The sequence below is a fragment of the Bos taurus genome, chromosome 27, assembly GCF_002263795.3.
Source record: "Bos taurus isolate L1 Dominette 01449 registration number 42190680 breed Hereford chromosome 27, ARS-UCD2.0, whole genome shotgun sequence".
NCBI lineage: Eukaryota > Metazoa > Chordata > Mammalia > Artiodactyla > Bovidae > Bos > Bos taurus.
In genome coordinates, this window is record NC_037354.1 from 14156016 (window position 1) to 14177500 (window position 21485).

Genomic DNA, 21485 nt, shown 5'->3' on the forward strand with positions numbered 1-21485 from the left:
AGGGGTCTGCAGGGTAAGGCTCTGTAGGGTCAGGGATCTGTGGGGTCAGGAGTCCATGGGGTCAGGGGTCTGTGGGGTGAGGCTCTGCAGGCTCAGGGGTCTGCGGGGTCAGGGTCCGTGGGGTCAGGGGTCTGTGGTGTCAGGGGTCCCCAGGGTCAGGGGTCCGCGGGATCAAGGGTCCGCAGGGCAGGTCGTTTCTCGGGAGCTGCCACATCCACCCCCTGCCCCTGGGGTGGCCCAGCAGTGACAATAGACTGGGCCACGGGCGTCTTCAAATTCGAATTAGGGGGAGCCTGGTGGGCTGCCGTCTGTGGGGTCGCACAGAGTCGGACATGACTGAAGCGACTTAGCAGCAGCAGCAGCAGCAATGACTAGAAATGCCAGAAAATATACATGAAATATCACACTCCCAATCATTCTTTTTAGTGTGGGTTGTGGAATTTTTTCCTTTCCTTTCTTTTCCCACATTTACCATCTCTTCGTTTCTACTGCCTTTGATCTGGCAAATAACTGACCTTAAGGGCCTGGCTGCTCAGTCTGTCTGGACCCCAGTGTGTATTCAAAACCTTCAGTGACGCGAGAGTTACGGTGGCTGGTGTATTTCGGCAGTGTATCATGCCTGCTTCAAACCATGTTGGTCCTGCCAAATTAAAAATAGTGAATTGCGTTTCAGAACAAAAATCGCCTTCATTGATGCCTCCAAACAGATTCATAGTTCTGTGGAGAGAATTGTGTGATATATATCAGTTTATCACATTCTAGTTCCATAAGTATTTGTAATTTATAGTAATTTAGTTTTGACATTACAAAGTGGGTTAGAAAATACTTAGAAAATTCTAAATTTATCCATTCAGTTCAACAAACATTTTTATTAAGCACCTGCTATTTATTAAGCATAACTTCAGATACTTGGGACTCATCCATGAACCAAAGACCCAGAGCTCTGCCCTTGCAAGGCTTTCGTTCTTATGAGTTGAGCCAAACAGTAAACATGATGAATAACCTCTGACGTCTCTGGGTGAGGCCCAGTGCTATGGAAAACTGTAGAGCAAGGTAAGAAGGGTTAGGATGTTGAGGATGAAGGTTGCAAATTGAAGCAGGGTTGAGAACAGACATCCCTGAAAGGTGACATTTCAGCAAAGACCTGAAGCAGGTGAGGCAGTGGAGATGGCCCCCCTGGGTGAGGGTGTCCTTGATGCCGTGACTTCACTCTGATCCTGAGCTCTGTGCTTCACACAAACTTTTCTTCTAAAGAATGGATGATGCATATTAGCTAACAATTCAAAGGATAATTTCATTTCAAAATGTATGTAATTATCTTAACACATAACTTCTTATAACTAAAATCAAAAGGTAATTATTTAAGAAAATTAGAAAAGCATCAAATGGGGAAAAACTCGTTTGAGGAGGATTTTCTTAAAGAAATAAACTGTGGAGAAGGAAATAGCAACCCACTCCAGTATTCTTGCCTGGAGAATCCCATGGACAGAGGAGCCTGGGGGGCTACAGTCCATGGGGTCGCAAAGAGTCGGACACGACTGAAGCGACTTAGCACACACACATGGGTGATGTCACTGATCCTCAGAACACACTTTTGAGTTGCAAGGTCATAACCCTGTGTTAAAAGAGAAAAAAAAGACAAACTAGTAACTATGTTTCTATGATCAAGTTCTCAGTTCCAGACTTCCTCTAACACAGGGTGATGCACTGATTTCTTTCTTTCTTTCTTTTTTTTTTTTTATTTATTTTTTTTTATTTTTTATTTTTATTTTTTTATTTTTTATTTTTTTTATTTTTTATTTTTTTTTAAATCCTTTGTTGCCAGTTAAATCGAAGTGACAGCGACAGTTCAACACTGGCTAAAAAATCACTGTTTGTGAGGAACTCCACCGAACGGCGAAGTTTGAGAGTCAAGAGGGTATGTAGTCCATCGTTGGCATCCCGAGGTCGCAGACCACCCTGAGTCGAGCGTGTCAGACTCAGAACCCCAGGGCCTCGGGGCATCCTTGCTCCGTGCTCCTGGGCTGTGGGTTGAAGCCACTGTAATCGTGGAGACGCAAACGCAGTGTCTGTTCCAGAGAAGGATGAGTTAGAGACCGCTCATTCATCGCTGGGGTAGAACCTGTGATAGCAAAGGACAGATTCGGTATGAAGCATGGACGGAGAAAAGGCTGCTGGGAATTGGGGGCGTCTTGGCCACTGGGGGTTGGGGGCGGCTTGCTTTGGAGCAGCTGTGGGGAGAGTATAACACCTGGTACCTTGTGTGAAGGGCAGACTTCCTGGTAAAGGGGCACGTAAAGGAGTCGTCCTGGTTTCAGCAGCTTGCTTAGAAGACAGATCTTTTCAGAAGGCTAAGATCAATGTAGATGGAAAAGCTCAAGTCAGGTTTTCCTGGAAGCCAGAGATCTCTGGATAAGAGCGCAATGGCAACTCTGGGCGAATATTTAAATAATATGGTTGAAGGGTTCAGAATATTCCTGTTCACTTACCAGCAGCTGAAATGCTAATGGAAAGTTTTCGTTTGCTAATCTTTTGTTTTGTGCTGATTTCTGAAGCTGCTTTGTATGGCTTAGAGTGTCTTGCTCAGTGGGAATGCAGCTCTGTGTGAGCTAAGCCATGCAGTGAGCTCACCTTGTCGGGAGAATCAAAAAGCCTTCATGGGGAAGGTCTCTGGCCTTCGGACAACAATCTCAAAAGAAGGTGGTAGCTTTGTTGGGGTAATGGGGCAGGATGCTGGGTGCTGTCGGTAGGTAGCCTGACATGGCACAGGGCCCGGAAACACATTCTGAGAAGGAGTGACCCTGCTCAGCCAGAGCTTGGGCCCGGTGGACCGGAGTGAAGACTGGAGGGCATGGTGAATCATTTGCCTTCACCAGCGACCCCGGTTTAATGCCTCTGGGCAAAGTGCAGTGACTGGTTAACACTGAGCTTCCTGGTTTAGCTTCCTAGTTACTTGATGGTCATAAGCACATTTCTTTTTTCCAAAGGTAAATATGCAAGCATTGATTTAACCTCAGCATTTTCAGGACATTTTAAAGTATAGCTGTTTCAGGTTACCAAACTTTATGCTTTAAAAGCACCTCTAGTTTCAACTAGAATGAAAATTATTTTCCACTCCTTCCTAAGTCTCCTGCACTTTTTTAAAAACGCTTTTTTATTTTGGATGGGGCATAGCCAGTTAACAATGTTGTGGTAGTTTCAGGTGAACTGTGAAGGGACTCAGTCGTACATATTCATGTATCCATTCTCCCCCAAACTCCCCTCCTGTCCAGGCTGCCACATAACACTGAGCAGAGTCCCTTTTGCTAAACGGTAGGTCCTTGTTGGTTTTCCATTTTAAATATAACAGGCAACCATAAATTCATTCTCTAAGTCTGTGAGCCTCTTTCTGTTTTGTAAGTTCATTTGTATCATTTTTTTTTAGAATCCACATATAAGGGATGTCATACGATATGTCTTCTTCCCTGTCTGACTTACGTCACTCAGTATGACAACCTCTATGTCCATCCATGTCGCTTCAGATGGCATTGTTTCATTCTTTTTAATGGCTGAGTACTATTCCACGGTAATAAATGTACCACGTCTTCTGTAGCCATTCCTCTGTCGATGGACATTTAGGTTGCTCCCACATCTTGTCTACTGTAAACAGCACTGCAGTGAACATTAGGGTGCGTATATCCTTTCAGATCATGTTTTTCTCCAGATATATGCCCAGGAGTGGGATTGCAAGGCCTCTGCACTTTTAAAAACATACTTTCAGAGAACGATAACACTCTTCAGAGAACTTTTAACCAGAAGTGTTTTATGAATTGAGTGAAGCTCAAAAACAGTGGGGTTACTGATAAACCTTAGTTCCTAGAACTTCTTGAACCAGATAAAGGTTAATCCTGAAACGTCATTTAGGAGATCATTGTTGATGGCTTTTAAAGTGAGCAGGTGGAGTCTAGTAGATGCGAATAAGGAAGAGTTCTGATGTAGGAGTTACAGCCCGAGACGTGAAGGGAGCTGAAGGGAGCGGGGCGGGCGTCCTGGCTGGGAAGGCAGGGACCCCACGTGAGACACAGGGTTGGGGGGCCCGTCCGCACACCCCTTCCCAGCTCAGCGACACCACTCTGACAGCCTGAGAGCAGTTGCGGTGGGGTCATGGACACCAGGGAGATGGGCAGAGCTTACACACAAGCACGCCCTCGGTTACACACTCACCAGCAGGCTGTGCACATGGGATTCTTTACAAAGCCCCCACATGCCTGACAGCTAGGAAGGGTTTCTGGTCTGAAACAGTGAGTAATGCAGTGAAAGAGGGTGTGTGTCCAGATGATTCTGCTGTTTGTTAGAGTAGAGGTTGAATAAAGGGAAAGCTAATAAGATGCCGAAGCTTCAGTACTCTAGCCATCTGATGCGAAGACCGGACTCATTAGAAATGACCCTGATGCTGGGAAAGATTGAGGGCAGGAGGAGAAGGGGGTGACAGAGGATGAGATCATTGGATAACATCACCAGATCAATGGACATGAATCTGAGCAAACTCTGAGAGATAGTGAAGGACAGGGAAGCCTGGCGTGCTGCAGTCCATGGGGTCACAGAGTCAGACACGACTGAGCAGCTGAACAGCAACAGTAGTAAGAACAGCAGAGAACGTTCCAGCAGGATACATTGGGCGGAGAAGGGGAATCGGAGGAGACAATGAGCGCTATTCAGGTCTGGGCGACAGCTCTGAAACAAGAAGAGGGACGGACGGACCTCTCCCTCCTGTCTGTCATGAGCACTGTCGTCATGCCAACCCTCCCAGCTGGGATACCTGTCAAACCTGAGTCCTTCTCTCTTGTATCAGGCGGTACCCATTTTCATGAGTAGTAATCCCTTTTTTCCATCCCCACTGCCAACAGTCTAGGCAGAAAACACCCATCTCATCTCCCTCCGCCCCAGCAGTCCCGCCCACCCTGTCTGAACACCTTTCCTCACGCGGGTGTGACCCAGCCCCGAGCATCCCTCCCTGCCATCCTTCCTGTGACACTGTCTCACGGTTATCTATTGTTTACTATCTCGTGAAAGTTGCTCAGTCGAGTTCAACTTTTTGCGACCCCCATGGACTATACAGTCTATGGAATTCTCTAGGCCAGAATACTGGAGTGGGTAGCCTAACCCTTCTCCAGAGGATCTTCCCAACCCAGGAATCAAACCAGGCTCTCCTGAATTGCAGGCAGTTTCTTTACTAACTGAGCTATCAGGGAAGCCCTGTATCTATGGTTTTCTATTGTTTACTGTCTCATATTGAGAGGGTAACAGGCAGGAAGGCCAGGGGTCTCCAAAAGCTTCCGCGAAACTCAAGCTCTCGAGTCTGGAGTCAGTGTCTGTCCCAAGACATACATTGGATCTCTTCAAGTAAGCTCATAAAGTTAGTCCCGTAAAGGCTTCTGTGTACTTTTTGGATCTTCCCGATAGTCTCGACCGCAATTGGTACTGTTTGAATTTCTACCAAGACTGAGGCAAGCCCTCCTGGAAGGGTGCCCTGACTCAGCCTGTTCAGTTGGGAGCCCCAGATACAGGGGCAAAGTAAGAGGACAGGAGGGAGCTGACGGTTTCCACCCAAATCTGCACCCTTAGGACACAAGTCTGGCACGTCTCGCAGAAAGATAAAGAGCAACCTATATGGCACTTCTACCCATTTCTTGTTTTCTATGGAACTGGTCTAGTTGTGAAACAGTGTCGTTAAGAAACCGTTCAACTGGCCAGTGTTCCCCATCTTTCAAAGGATACCCGGCCATTCAGTATCACAGAAGATCAGGCATGTCTTTTTAAACTCTGGGGATCAAACTTGTCCCGGCTCTTTTTTAAAAAAAAAAATACATTGTAAAGGAGTGGTTCTGGAACTGCTAGCTCCCATCTGTAAGAGAGAAAAAAGCAGCATCCACAGCCATGGCTTTTTTCAACCAGAAGCGTCCTTCCCTGCTCTAGATGGGGGTGTAGACAGACTCTCCACCGAAGCTTTCCTTCTCTGGTCGGACATAGTCTGTCCGTTACCAACGCAGGCATCTTACTCTTCCCTCCCGGTTCTACCACCGAGGCGGGGTGGAGATGCGCCAGGGGTAGACCTGATGGCATCCCAGACTGACTTAGTTCCCCACCACCAAGACCTCGGTGTGATTTGCCTTCTTCCCTGATGCCACCCGGGGTGGAGCAGAGTAGTTTTCCCAGAATGTTTGCCAAGCTAGGACTCCTAGGGGAAGCATCCGTCTTTATGTGCCTCTGCGCATTCCTGAGTACAGTCCTGACCGCAGTAGAAGCAGAGAGTCATAGAGGGATGAACGACAATCAGGATGTCCCTTCTGAGTGTCTCCATTCCAGGATATGTGATAGCAAAAGAGGTGGTGGAGGGCTGGCCAGCAAGGAAAAAGTGATTTTTGTCCTTGAGCTATTAGGGCCAATCCTTCCAGTTCATTTCCACAGATTCCACAAAAGGAGTATCTAGGGAGTTGAGACAAAAGCCACCAGAGAACCTCCTCTGGTCTGCTAAGAGCTAGCGCTACTAAAGGAAGAAGCCCACTGCACTTCCAATCTGACCAGATCCTGCGATTCCCATTCTGTGTCCTCAAAGACCAGCAGTGCTTCTATCCACATAGATAGGAAACACAGCCGTGACAAAGACTCGCTTTCAGGTCGCTGGCCCCTGAGGCCGGCAGCCAGGAGAGTGACCTCTAGCCTGAGAGACGTTCCTGGAGCTGGAGTTCGCCTCTCCCAAATGTGCTCCTGTAACTTTCGGCTCCTAGCAAGGCTTGGCGCTTCCGTGACTATCAAGCTTAGGGTCTAAGTAAAAGTACATAGTAATGGCGTGAATCACAATCCACTGAAAGTCTGTGATCCAGCAGATTATGTTAGTAGTTCTGATTCCCCACGCAATTACAAAGTGGTCCAAGAGACCAGGAAAAGGTGACCGAGGAAGGAAAGTTCGGTGCACACGCTTTGCCCATCTCTGGCCGCTCTCCTCACAGGGACCTTGGGTGTTTCTTGGCATTGGCAGATCGGTATAAACCCCGACAAGACTCCCCTTTTGGGGGCTGCCTTCAGTCATTACGAGGCACCACGAAACCGCAGAGCAGGGCTCATCACTTGCTTGGTGCAGGGCGTGTCATTCATTCACACAAGCACGCCGTAGAGTTAGTAAAGTGGAAAACGTGCATACTGAGAAAGCAGAGGCTAGAGCTCTGAGAGCTCTTCCCTTGTCCTGAAGATCCCAGATGAGCCCCCAAGATGATAGCCAAACAATGTCGGATTCGTGATCTCCGAAGAAGATTTAACTCCGGGACCAGGCTTGATCACTCAAGAGTTTTTGTATAGCAGAGTTTTATTAAAGTAAAAAAAGCAACAGAGAAAGCTTCTGACACAGACATCAGAAGGGGGACGAGAGTGCCCCTTAGCTAGTGTTAGCAAGGGAGTTACGTACTTTTTAAATTAGTTATTACAATAAATCAAAACAATGTCTCAAGGTTGTAAAGATCTTACTAGCTGTGGCGGATTCATTTTGATATTTGGCAAAACTAATACAATTATGTAAAGTTTAAAAATAAAATAAAATTTAAAAAAAATAAATAAATAAAGATCTTACTAGACCCACTCCCATAATTTACATTTTAAGATAATAGGATTAGCCAGAAGGTTTTCAGGAAGGAGAAACTGTCCTCAAGCAGGATACATTGTTGTTACATAATCCTTAGTATAGAGTTTAAACTGAGTTGTTTGTTGTGTAATCATCAGTTGGGGGCTTAAAGAAAAAAAACTTTATGTGACTAAGACTAAGAAATGTAGGGGAAACAAAAAGAAGTTTGTCCTTTCCTCCTCCTTGAGAATTCCAGACCCTATCTCCATTTTGAGAGCCCCAGACCCTTTTCTCCTCCTCGGGACCCGGACTTCTTATCAACCTGCCTAGGAATTGACTCTCTCAGCATCATCCTCTAAACCAATTCCTCAAGATCAGAAATCATGTCTTCTCCTCCTAGTGTTTGTTTTGCCTACAGACCCCCAGCAGGGGTCTCACTCATACACAGTCAGTGATTATTTCTTGATAAGCGGATAAGCTTGGCCCCAGAAGGAACACAGTGACTCAGGGGCGAGAGTGGGTGTCAGACGATGGGAAGTAAGGTAGGAAGAGTCGAAGGACGTTGGTTAGAGGAGGGCATCCAGACCCTAGCTCCGCTGAGCCGCATATACAGAAGTGATGGACAAAGGCGTGCGCTGCGGGGACAGAGGTACGTGCCTGACTCGGAGTCAGTTCCTCACGATGTGTCTGCGGTCTGCAGAGGGCAGCTCTGGGCAGTCAGCTGGTCAGGCTGAGCTAGGCTGCACCCTGGTTGCAACTCCAGAGACTCTCTGCTGTTCAGGGCAGTACAGGCTCATTCGCCTTGGCCGCGCGTGCTCCAGGGTGGGTGGTGCCTGGTTTCTGTCTCCCTGGGGACCGGGCCACCACCCCTTGCCCGCAGGAGCCCGGAGCCCTCCCATCCAGGGACCGCCGCTGCAGCGGGGCTGTCCTGTCGTGCTCTAACCCCGCAGGCGGTGTGCCAGCCGGTCCTCCGGAGGGCAGCGCCCGAGTGCCCCGTGCGGACCTCCCTGGACCTGGAGTTGGACCTGCAGGCCTCCTTGACCCGGCAGAGTCGCCTCAACGATGAGCTGCAGGCCCTCAGGGGCCTGAGGCAGAAGCTCGAGGACCTGAAGGCCCAGGGTGAGACGGACCTGCCGCCGGGCATGCTGGACGACGAGCGCTTCCAGAAGCTCCTGAGACAGGCGGGGAAGCAGGTACACGCACCCCAAAGCCTCTTCCCAGCAGAAGGTGCCAGCCTGCACCCCCAGCACCCCACTCAGATCCTCACACCCAGCATGTCCGTTCCCATCGTGTTTCTCCTGCCCAGTGGCAGCCGTGGCATCAGACCGTAGAGAGGAAAGAGCCACAGCGCACCGTGCATCTCTGCCCTTTGGAGAAGGGTCTGACTCCCCTGAATACAGATGCTTTTTCATCTCTGCATTTACCAGCTCTGTGTACAGGCAGGTGACCTGAGTCATGAGCTTTTCTTTCCTGTCTCTGAAGTTTGCTGTCCCCGGCTAGAGACTGTGTCCACTGTGTGCCTTGCATTCTGGCCATGGAGGTTGGTGAGAACCACTGGCCTGTCTCCTGCTTGCTCTGCAACCCCACCTCCACTCCTTACACATACGGGGACACCCCAGTGCACACTCCGACGTGCACACACACCCCTGCCCTTGACATCCCCTGTCCCCTGCAGTTGGGGATTTGTGGGGTTTTCGGCACTGTAGCTGTAAAGTGCCTAGCGGTGAGAGAAGAGCCTGCCAGTTGTCATAAGAGATACGGCTCCCGGGGAAGCCATGAACAGAAGCCACAACAAAGCCTTCCTTGTCCGGAGAGCCACCGAGCCTGTGTTACCTTCCTCCTTTATGGCGGGAAGTCTGTTTTGCAGCTCAGAATAAAAGGGGAATCAGAGTCAGTGTCCTCTTGCACCATACAAGCCCCGTAGGAGGCAGAGCGAGGAGCCAGAACTGTAAATCATCGAGGATCATGTTCCCGCTCTGCCCAGCTCCTTAACGTGACTGGGACTAAATCACTGGACCTCCCTGTGGGGCAGGCTCCTACCCAGTACACTGAAGGTTAATCACACTCTCCTGAAAGTGAAAAGTGAAAGTGAAAGTCGCTCAGTGTCCGACTCTTTGCGACCCCATGGACTATCCAATCCAGGGAATTCTCCAGGCCAGAACACTAGAGTGGGTAACCTTTCCCTTCTCCAGGGGATCTTCCCAATCCAGCAGTCGAACCGGGGTCTCCTGTATTGCAGGCGGATTCTTCACCAGCTGAGCTATGAGAGAAGCCTACCCTCTCCTGAAACCCGGGGCATAACACTGGCTTCCCAGATTTCAATCACGGGACCCTGTGGACGTTAACACTCCTGTACAGTTTGGGGCACCTTTCTCATTTCAGTAGCATTTCCAAAGAACAAACTCCTAGTCCTACGATTGCTGTTTGTATCAGTTTGGCTGTAAACCAGAGACCTTGTCCTGAAGACCTTATTCTTTGACTCTAAAGTGTAGAGCTGCCTGCATTAATAACAGGAGCCCAGAAGGGTCCCATTGACAGGAGGACCCATCAGCTCGCTGCAGGCAGCGCCATCAACAAAGCCGTTTTCCTGCCTATCTCCTAGTGCCAACTGCCTAGCTCTGGCCTGAGCTGATCTCTCTTGTAAGACTCTTAATTTCATCACCCATTTCCTTTACTACCCTCGCTGCCCCCACCATGACCAGTGGTCTCCAGGAGGCAGGGCCACACTTAAATCCCGCTGCTGGAGCACCCACTTGGGAGGCCATGGGTGCCCAAGTGAGCTTGTGTCCCCAGCCCCCCGGCTCCAGTGACCCCTCCCAATACACACTTGCCTCCCTGCGAGGGCCACAGCACAGCTCATCCTCTTGGCAGCTGGAGGCTCTGTGGAAACTTAGGGGTTGGGGCTTCCCCTGCCCTCCCCCGGGGTGTCTGCAGTCTGGTGGGTGAGAAGGGCATCACTTTGTAAAACTCTCTGAGCCGCACGCCCCTGTGCACTTTTCTGGCATAGTACATCAGTTTTATATCCATAAACAACTTTTAAAAGGCGTGAGACAGAAAGAAAAGGTGAGTAAGAGACTGAAAGTGTATTCACCAAAATGTTAACAGTATATACTTCTTGAACATGGTGCTATAAGTAGTTTTTAACTTTTAATTTTTTTTTTTTTGAGAGGGAGGGTTACTAGGAGTTCTAGAGGTAACAAAATGATCCCATATTGCCTGTATCAAAAGATTTTTTTTTTAATGGGTTAAAGCTCCCCCTTGCCCCGACCCAGTGGCTGCTCCCCGTGGTCAGCACGAGGTGGGCTCGCGCGTGTCTTCCCCTCCCCTCACCCCGGACGTGGAGAAAAGTGCCCGCGGCCTGCGCTGCCCGGCCCCGCTCCTGACGGGAGCCCCGGCAGCTTCCAGGCCTGAGAGCGCGCCCTCGGGAGCCTCCGAGTAACGTCCTGGGGGCCCTGTGCTTCCATTTCCCCGCCAGGCCGAGCAGTCCGAAGAGGAGCAGAAGCAGGACCTGAACGCAGAGAAGCTGATGCGGCAGGTGTCCAAGGACGTGTGCCGGCTCCGCGAGCAGAGCCACAAGGTGCCCCGGCAGGTGCAGTCCTTCCGGTGAGCGCCAGGGGCCCACACCTCGCAGGGTCCGGACCCTGGAAGGGGCGGTCGGGGGAGTGGATGGAGCAGCGGTGGGGGGGAATGGAGGGAGGAAACGGAGGGCTGGAGCGGGTGGCAGGCGGGAGCTGGGTGAAGTGACCTCCGCTCTTGGACGTACCAGCTTAACAATTCCAGTAGGGCAGCTCAGGGAACCACGGCCTGTAAACAAGCAGAGATAAAAATCTGGAGCCAGGATTAAGGATCAGGTGGGAGATAAAAATGCCAGCCTGCATCCTACATATAGTGGTTCCCCAACCAGATGTGGGTCTGGCATCCCAGGAAGGGTGAGAAGGTGACCAGGAGAGGAGATGGTTGGGGTGTCAGAAGGACCTGCCAGAGAGGTTGAGAGGGTGGGCATGGTCCTGGTCTGGGGGCAGGGTGAAGGATGTTGTCAAACACAACAGCAAGAAGAGGATTGACATTCCCTGAACAGAGGGCCATGTGACCATCCAAGGACACTTTCAGTGGAGTGGGGAGGGGGACACAGAAGAGGTGTGGCTTTATTGGTTGTAGGGGGGGGCGGTGTGTGTGCATGTGTGTGGGGGGGGTGCATGTGTGTGTGGTGTAGAGGAGACTGTAGGAAGCTCCTGGTGGAAGGGGAGAGACCTAAGGAGCGTGTTTGATGGCAGAGGCAGGGTGACGTGGAGGGGCTGGACGGGAAGGGATAGGGTTTGGTGCCAGAGGGTGAAGTGGGAGGTCAGGGTCGCCTGAGTGAGTCCAGGGGGACGAGAGGGGACGGGGGCATTGTGGGCTCAGACTCTTCTTAGTATACTGGCCTGAAGAGTCCGCGTTTTCCTGTCTCCATTCAGCTCCAGAATCACTCTCGAAACTTGCAGAGGATGCTGCTTGGGGTGGCGGGGGGTGTTGTGGAACTGCAGGGTGGCGAGCAGAACCTTCTCATGCCTTTGGTGCTGTGGTCACTTTGAGAGTAAGAAACAGTCCAGTGGGGAAGTCATCCAACCCAAGCAGTTACTAAACCCCAAATAAGTTGTAAACACTCCCAACTCCCTTAGCATCCAGACGCACGCACATCACCAGGCAGGTGACGCAGACGAGGGAGGTGGGCTGGGATAAGGCATCTGCCCTGGAGGCCTCCAGGCACCAAGTCCCTCCATGGCCCCGGGGACACTGCCTGAGCTGCTGTCTCACCTGGAATCAAAGGTAGAAATCAGGAATTTGATGTGACCTATCTCAAGTGACGACCCTGACAACTAATTTGAGTGTTTAAAAAGCACCATGTAAGCCAAAGACATTTGTTTTCAGAGAGTGTCAAAGCAGAGGTCCCAGTATTGAGGTCTGTCTTCAGTGACATCATGACCACTTTCACCTGCCTCTTCAATTCTTCATTTTATCTCATGGAATTGAACAAATGGACAGGACTCTGCACCACAAAAATAGCTCTCCTTCCAGTTTCCCAGGGGTTTTCATGCTTCCTTCCTTCTCTCTCTCTCTCCTTAGACTTGGAGCTTCTCTCCTCAGTCCTTGCATCTTCACCCTCGTCCTCAACCGTCTAATCTGTATCCCTCCTTACGGCGGCCAGCGTGCCCCGCGTGGGGACCCCCTCAGCAGACTGTTCCACGTGAAGACTTTGTAACAGAGGATAGATATACTGCTCCTGCCTTGGGTGGCACTGCAACCCTGAAACCTTATTTCTTTAACACTCTGCTGACCTCTGAAGACCATCCCACCCCCTTGCTAGTCACTTTGTGCCTCTGAGGTTGTTTCCACCATACTCACCCCTGCCCAAGTCGGGATTCAGGCGGATCTGCCTTTACGATGGTCAGGCTCCATCTCTTCTCCCATCTCGTCCCAGTACCCATCACTTATTAAGTTGCCCCCAACCTTAGCATAGTATTGAGTTTGAAGAATTTTCCCAGGAGCATCTACTTTTCTGTAAGGATTCTGGCCTCTGGAATTCTCTGCCACCTGGTCTAGAAACACGCAGGCCTAGATTACTGACACCCCGCCCCTCTGATGATTTAAAAACTGAGGTTGGAAACGCTGGAAGGGACCTTACTGCCTCTGTCCACAGAGTTGCTGCTGTCCCTCAGGTCCTTTGGACAAAGGGGAAGGCAATCTTGATTTTAAATGGAGTTCTAGCTAAGGACAAAAACTCGCATCCAGGCCTGTGGAGACACTGGCGTCCTTGGGACTGATTCTGTCGGGCCCAGAGCATTTTCAGCATCCTGTTTAAGCTGGTGTGTTTCTCACCCCTGGTTCCAGGGAGAAGATTGCCTACTTCACCAGAGCGAAGATAACCATCCCGTCCCTGTCTGCTGATGACGTGTGACCACATCGCCGACAAGCTTGTGTTTCCTGCCTCTTCATTTCTTAGGGAGGGCAAAAGACTGAACATGCGTCTTGTTCGGGATTTTGTTTTGTAATAATATAACCGTCAACTCTTAAAGAGCTTTTATTTCACATCAGATTTTCAAACATGTTAATTTGTAAAGTACCTTGAATATAATTCTTATTTGTGTAAAAAAAGAGAAAAAAAATCAGATAACCAAAACGGGATCACCCGGTACCCAAATGTGCAGTATTGCCAGTGGGCTTTATTTTGTAGAAATGGAATAGAGGCAGGACCCCACGTGTATCCCATTGGACCGACTGTTGAGAAATAACTTGGTTTAGCAGAAGGCGGTTTCGCGTTTCCTCTGTCCTCCTGTGAGCCCCCGTGAGGCTTGGTGGCAGGGGACCCTGGGTGCCCGGGGGCGGCTGCTTCCACGGGAGCAGGAGCCTCAGTGCAGGGTCCCAGGTCCACGTGGGACAGGGGGCGCATTCATCTCCATCACCTCTGTCGGAACACCATGTCCTGAGAACAGCTTCCTTTTTGTCCTTTTCTATGTGTCTAAAGAAAATAAAAACAAAACGCTGAGTATAAGAGGGTAAGGATGCAAAGGAGCCCTTCTGGCGACACTTCACATCTCGTGACGTGTGACTTTAAAGGCAGGGGGATGCAAGGGGAGGAAGGCCCGTTCGCCTCCAACACAGCAGAATCAGCACATCAGTGAGCAGCCGCTGCCTCTCAGTCGGCGTGAGTTTAAGTGTCACACCCGAGTGTCAGGCGTGCACCAGGCGGGTTGGGTGTGGGGCGTGCGGGTGGTACCCGGTAGAGGCAGGTGGGGGCCCGGGGCTCAGAGGAACGGCGGTGCCGGCAGTGCGAGGGGAGACGCGTCAGCCGTATGCAGCGCAACTAGGAGCAGGGGAAGGGGAGTCGACTGAATCGGGGTTGCCAACTACTTCAGTAAACAGATTTCTTCGAACATTTACTAGAAGTTTCTTTGCAGCCATCATTTTTAGGGATGTAACTTGTGGTAAGCAGTTAGGACGCAAAGAGTCACAAGAGAGTGCCTGGGGAGATTATTAAATTGAAGTAAAGGCTGAGTCACTTGTTAAAAAAAAAAAGTATATTCCAGACGAACAAAATGGGAACCAACTAAAGTTCCCTCCGGTGGAAAATTTTAGCTTACCCAACTCAAGCACTTCTTAAACAAATCCCCAATGTAGTCCTGCCTGCATATAAGGCTTTTAAAATAAATAGTTTTTGTGCAAGTTAAGCCATAGTTGCTACCCGGGCTGTAATACTGGAAGAGGCAGTGTTTGGTGAGCCGCCTGAGGTAGCAAGTGAAATCAATTTTTTTTTTTAAGAGATGAAAAAATTATCTTAAAGGAATGGGTCCCATAAAAAAAGAAACATGAGTTCTATTCCTAAGCTAGAATCCTTGTTGGTAAAAATTTATATTTGAAAGCAATTACACATGTTTTGGAAAGTTCATTTTTTCAGAATCAGAATTCAAATCAAGCCGTTTCTGAGCCTAGAACTGTAATGACTTTTCCTAAGTGTCCCCACCGTTTATGTACAAAAATCTCTGAAGTGATAACTGGACATGACAGTACTTTGAACAAAAACCAGCCTCGTGAATTGACTGAGCACAGTCCTTGCAGGCGGCCCAGTTCATCCTGTTAGGTGACCGAGGAGAACTGGAAAAAGAGCACCGATCCTCCTTGTCAAGGTCAAATGTGAAACAAAAGTTTATTTAATGTAGAGTTAAATGAAGGTCAGCTGTCTTCAGCTTCTCAGTTTGACCATGAAAATGTTTATAGGATTATGTGTGGTTGTACCGTACGATTTTATTTTCTTCATTTATTTATTTACGGTCTTATTTATGTTCTGTTTAATATATAGTTCGGTTCTGGCCATCTTAAATGTTTGACATAGAAGAGGCTATATTGGAATATCTACAGCTTTATAAATTCCATCAGATTAGCTGTTAACTTTTTGTACTACACAAGAGTTTCAGACAAGCATAAAAGAATAAAATCTGTCTCAGGCTGGTAGTTAGCAGTTGTATGCAAGATGCTTTGGTTTTATTTTACAGCATTTGCTCATTTCTAACATGAAAGACAAACTTATTTTAATATAATCCTTTTTCACACTTTAAAAAGCAGCAATAGTGTTATGTATTTATAGGCAGCTTTTAACAATCCTGTCGTATTTGTACTAACCCAAATGATTCACAGCGACAAAACCTTTTAATAACTTGATCACAAAACCATCTGGACAACATGAATTTTAATATTATAAATACTATTTTTTAAAGGTAGAATTTATTCTTCACAGGGTAAAAAGAATGTAATATTTAGTTCTCAAGTTTGAATTATCAGTATGTTATTACAATTTTGTATATCAGAATCTAAGTGTTACAGGTACAAAAAAGAATATTGCTAGCCAAATGAACAAAGTTTAGCTGAATCTCTGTAGCATGCAAATCAAATAAATTTAAAGTCTTTTTTTGGTATTACTTTATATTGTATTAAATATCAAAAGCTCAGGACTGAAACTAAATATTTAATCAGGTTAAATTCTGAATATGTTTCTGTTTTAATTTGTCTTGTTTGTAAAAGTATGCAAATACATCACATAGATTAACTCTGGTTTCTGCACTTTTCATGTGTTCGTGGGTGGGAAAAAAAATTCAGTGTTTTTTTTTTTTTTAAACAAAGATACATATTGCCTAATACTTTATTTCAGTGTCTTTATTGTTCACTTAATTTTCCTGACTGGCACAAACACAAAGTTTACTCAAACTGTGTAACAAACAAATATAAAATCTTTCACGAAGAATTCCTCAAGCCCACAGCTTGTTGTGAATAGCTATTGGCTGGACCATGTATATCACTGATTCTTTTAAAAGGGGCCTGGGGAGGGGGCGGTGCTCGGCCCACACCCCCCAGTCCTGGCCCACAGCGCCCCTGTGGCTGCTCCGTCTACCCCAGAACACAGGGCACAGAAGCAGAAGCACATCTGTGTGGGTAGATGTTTACATGAATCTTTAAAACCTCAGACTGCCCTCTGCTTCAGACGGGTCTCCAAAGAGGCACTGAGCTCTGCAATTAAAAAGGAGATGGTGTGTGCCCCTTAGGCATCTCTCGTTCTTTCAGACAACCAGCGACCCTTTTAGTATACTCAAACAGCCAGACTTTTGTTGTTTAGTTGCTAAGTTGCATCTGACTCTGCCATCCCATTGACTGTAGCCTGCCGGGCTCCTCCGTCTGTGAGATTTCCCAGGCAAGACACTGGGACTGGGTTGCCCTTTCCGCCTCCAGGGGATCTTCCCAACTCAAGGATCAAACCCATGCGATCCTTTACCACTGAGCCACCAGGGAAACCAGACTTTTATTAGTTTCAGAATAATATGATTTTAAACACTTAAAAGAAGTCAATGATTATCAGTAACATTTTCATCTGCCAAGTGATTTTATCTCTATGAATAACACCTTCAAAAGATGTGTAGGTGCTAATATAATGTTTTATTGACCAGTTCTGTGCAGTCACTGAATCTATTTTAAAATAGAGAAAACCTATCCCCAGTAATGAGTATGATGACTATTAAGTCTTGAATGGTTTTGGTCTCAGAGTAGAAGAAAATAGTTTACCACCTTAGAAAGAAATGACAGTTTCAGAAACAACAGAGGAAAATGCATTTTAGAAAATGGAAAGTATAATGAATGGGTGACCGTGTAACCAGGAAATCCTACCAAATCATCCGAGGAGGAGACACCGCGGACCCCTTCTGGCTTAGAGTTTCAGATGAGTGGTTCTCATCTCCAGATGTAGATGGTGAGGCTGCGTTTCTGCCACTGCATAGCGGCCGGAAGCCAGGGGAGCCTGGGTCCCGCAGGCAGCCCAGTTCAGCAGACACCCTCCCAGCAGGAGAGAAAATCCAGCAAACCAGCCGATAAAGAGGGCCTCTCCAAACTCCCACCTGGGCACAATCTCGGGGATGCTCTCGTCCCAGAACTCCTGCACTGTCACGTGGGCCACCCAAGAGACGGGAACGAGGGCTGTGACGCCCGCTGTCCAGAACAGAATTCCTCCCAGGATCAACAGCCGCTTCTTGACGTCCCGCTGTGTCTCTCCAATCCTCAAGCAGTCCAGGCCAAAGCCCGACACCAGCAGGCCCAGGAACCCCAGCCCATTCGAGACGAACATTAAAACCCTGGAGATCCTGAGCTCAGCAGGCAAACCCAGGAAAGACTCAAAGTCCTTGCACTGCATCCCTACTTCCTCCTGGACAACACAGGCTTGCCAGAGCCCCATGGTCCAGTTTTCCATTTCATTTAAATCCAGGTTGAAATTCTTCCATTGCGGCAGGTAGTTTGTCAGACAGGATAAAACCCATCCCAGCAAGGATAATGAAATTCCACCTAATTGTGCCACTGCTCTAAACACTAAGGCCATCATAAAATCCTGCGACCTTAGCCAGGCTCACCCCTGTCTTTCAGTGGCTGTGAAAAGAAGTGTGACACTTGTATTAATATTATCACTTGCAGAGCTCAAAATGATTTTTTCATTGTGTATATAGGAGGATTCTTGCCAGAGTTGCTATTGTTCGATTCTGTGTTGAATAGACTTCAGAAAAAGGATAGGGAAATAATTCTGCAAACCAGTCATGCCAAGGTGTGGCCAAGATCAAGTTCACGTCCTATGGACTGCATTTCGTAGTATGCAGTTTGTCCCCAAAATAACATGTACTGGTAATAATCCTCTCATTGTGAATGTATAAATGGTTCTCATGCTGTTCCCAAACTTTCTGATAAATCAAAGAGTTAAGAAGTCTCCAGGCAAAATGTTTAATTGACAGTTTGGTTCAACGCCTGCTGCTTTTTATCTAATTGCACCTGTCAGACTTTCTTCTTTTCAGAGGTCTCATATTTCAGTACGCCTGCTGTGGTGTTATCAGCTTTAAAAATAGGTTCAACACTAGTATTTCTTAACCAAATCAAACACAGAAATTTCTTCTGTAGGCTTTAAATCAGACTTTTGTTTTTTAATCTCTTAGGCTACATATACCCCATAACATATCAAACCATTCTGAACTAAGTTTCAGGTCTGTTTAACCCCCAGTGCCTTCTGACAGCTACACTCATGTGGGCATAAACACTTGCTATTTTTTGTTTGTTTCTTTTCCTGAATAATTATGCAGCAGAAAGGTTCAGCAGTAGTACTGTGTAGGTTAGAATCCATGTCCGTTTCGGTTCATCCCCATGCTTATAACTTTTCATCGAACAAAGGAATGTTTTTATTACAGCCGATGAGCTGAAGAGCAAGCAAAATATTTTTGAAATTGTCTTTTTAAAGTCTGAAGCTTTTGAGGGAAGAGACAAGAGAAGAGATTGGCTGGTATTTTAAATTTCAAGAGTATCACAATGTCCTGAAAACCTTCAGCCTCATAAAGTCCTGCATAGCAGGGTTCCTAGTAATTTCCTAAACACAAACCACCTCTGTTCAAGAAAGACCAAGTCATTGTTGTGGAAATGGTACTTTGGAGAGGCTTAGCATGTGGTTTTGCTAGTACAGAATGCTTAAAGGATTTCAAATTGTTAGTTCTTTTTTTTTTTTTCCCTTGAGGAAACAGGTTATCAGTTCCAGCTACCAACAAAACCAAAAACAATTTCTAATACCAAATTAACACATTAAGCTTAAAGCTGACTCTCTTGGACAATCACCACTACATTTCGATTGAAATAACCAGATCAATGAAATTTCTTTTGTTCATACCTATGTAATGCTTACCACAACAATTTTCTTTTAGATATAAGATTGGCCTCTTTCTTATTTCCCCAGGTTTGGGGAGGACGAGCTATCTAGGATAGAAAAGTCATTGTCTGATGAGAAAATGTGAGCAGCACAGAGTTAGTTACATAACGAAGACCCCTTTTTCCTGCAGGTGCGCCATCCCAGTTGATGAAGGAAGATATACCTCTCTCTTTTCCTCAGTGCCTTATACTGAAGGGTGGGCAGTTCCATTTTCCAGGTATGCACACTGAGTTTGCATTTCTGCCACTGCATAGCGGCCGGAAGCCAGGGGAGCCTGGGTCCCGCAGGCAGCCCAGTTCAGCAGACACCCTCCCAGCAGGAGAGAAAATCCAGCAAACCAGCCGATAAAGAGGGCCTCTCCAAACTCCCACCTGGGCACAATCTCGGGGATGCGCTCGTCCCAGAACTCCTGCACTGTCACGTGGGCCACCCAAGAGACGGGAACGAGGGCTGTGACGCCCGCTGTCCAGAACAGAATTCCTCCCAGGATCAACAGCCGCTTCTTGACGTCCCGCTGTGTCTCTCCAATCCTCAAGCAGTCCAGGCCAAAGCCCGACATCAGCAGGCCCAGGAGCCCCAGCCCATTCGAGAGGAACATTAAAACCCTGGAGACCCTGAGCTCAGTAGGCAAACCCAGGAAAGACTCAAAGTCCTTGCACTGCATCCCTACTTCCTCCTGGATGACACAGGCTTGCCAGAGCCCCATGGTCCAGTTTTCCATGTCATTTAAGTCCAGGTTGAGGTTTTTCCAATGTGGCAAGTAAGTCGTAATAATGGATAAAACCCATCCCAGCAATGAGAGCAAAATCCCAACGAATTGCATTGCTACTCTCAAAACTAAAGCCATTGCAACAGACCTGAGGACCCTTGCCACCCCTATAGGAGCTGCCGTCTCGTGGTGGGCAGTAGTGTGACAATCTGGTTCAATGCTGCTCAGGGAATATAAGCTTTGGTCGTTAACTCTTTGCGCACTCTGAAATGTGTTTTTGTTCTTCTCGAATATAGTGTTTCATGTAAAGGACGAAGGGCTCTGTTAAAACTATGAGTTACGCTTTCCGATAAGGATTTGATCTGTTACCTTCCAATTTGCTTGGTAAAATTATATCCCCTATGCTTGATGATTATAAGTCTAAGGATGAACAAAGAGGGCTCTATGACCCCTCACCCTAAAATACAACAGAAATCTTTGTGCTTCAATATGGATTAATTAGATTTTAAGTGGTGATAAAAGGCCAGCTCTTTCTACAACAGGACCTCATTGTAATAGCTGAATCTGAGATTTCAGAGATGCAAAACAAGACCTTGTAAAGAAAGGTAGACTGTTTGTCTATAATCTGCACTCTTCTCAGGCTTCCTTAACCTACACGAGAGCCTGGCCTACGTTCTTGAGTGTCACAGGGACTCGGTTGGGACTTGGCAGAGAACGTTTCCCTCAGATTCCTTTGAAAGGTGGAGGCGGGTTCACTGGATTAATTAAAATGAAAGGCACCAAGGCCATGCCCAGAGGTACCAGCTGAGGAAGGGAGCATCTCTGGATTTCATTCTGAGATTTTCTCCATCCTTGTTAAGGACCTGAGATAGAACCTGATTTCTTAGTATCCAACAGGTGTTTTTTTGTCCAGAATCAAGCTGTCTTCACTATCATTTAAGCCACACAGCAGCACCAGGCAAGGAAACTCCTACCAATTCCAAGACAAAACAGCCTCCCTGGGGCTGAGCTGTGAGGCATCATCGTGTGTGTGTGTGTGTGTGTATGTGTGTGTGTATGTTTTCTCACTACGTTTTAATTTATTAACTGAAGGATAATTGCTTTACAGAATTTCATTGTTTTCTGTCGAACCTCAACATTAATCAGCCATAGGTTGATTATTAGAGAACATATATCCCCTCCCTCTTGAACCTCCCTCCCATCTCCCCCCGCGTCCCACCCCTCTAGGTTGATACAGAGCTCCTGTTTGAGTTTCCTGATCCATACAGCAAATTCCTGTTGGCTATCTATGTTACATATGGTAATATAAGTTTCCATGTTACTCTTTCCATACATCTCACCCTCTCCTCCCCTCTCCCCATGTCCATAAGTCTATTCTCCATGTCTGTTTCTCCATTGCTGCCCTGTAAATATATTCTTCAGTACCATTTTTC

General features: G+C 47.5%; 3 protein-coding genes across 4 annotated transcripts in view; 1 reads left to right on the forward strand and 2 right to left on the reverse strand.

Annotated features, from left to right (window-relative positions):
• The window catches only part of WWC2 (WW and C2 domain containing 2), a 152722-nt gene extending 136459 nt beyond the window's left edge, over nt 1-16263 (forward strand). Inside the window, exons 20-23 of the mRNA XM_024986463.2 lie at nt 1826-1918; nt 8545-8787; nt 11070-11197; nt 13463-16263. Of these exons, the coding sequence (XP_024842231.1) occupies nt 1826-1918; nt 8545-8787; nt 11070-11197; nt 13463-13529 (531 nt within the window). The 3' untranslated portion in view covers nt 13530-16263. The remainder of the gene's footprint in view (nt 1-1825; nt 1919-8544; nt 8788-11069; nt 11198-13462) is intronic.
• Nucleotides 13637-18089, reverse strand: LOC536739 (claudin-22). 2 transcript variants are annotated; one of them, XM_024986339.2, is made up of 2 exons: nt 17509-18089; nt 13637-14090 (listed from the first exon to the last, which is right to left on the reverse strand). In XM_024986339.2, exons 1-2 carry the CDS (start codon nt 17985-17987, stop codon nt 13757-13759), a joined length of 813 nt encoding a protein of 270 aa, XP_024842107.1. In that variant the 5' UTR covers nt 17988-18089; the 3' UTR covers nt 13637-13756. The 2 variants fall into 2 exon arrangements, 1 of the variants encoding a protein (XP_024842107.1); XR_009493120.1 differs by lacking the exon at nt 17509-18089 and adding an exon at nt 17282-17496 and having other exon boundaries at nt 14002-14090.
• Nucleotides 18090-18285: 196 nt separating this feature from the next.
• On the reverse strand, nt 18286-20206 carry LOC112444630 (putative claudin-24). Its single transcript, XM_024986465.2, has one exon. It carries the CDS (start codon nt 20188-20190, stop codon nt 19528-19530), a length of 663 nt encoding a protein of 220 aa, XP_024842233.1. The 5' UTR covers nt 20191-20206; the 3' UTR covers nt 18286-19527.
• Nucleotides 20207-21485: the final 1279 nt, after the last annotated feature.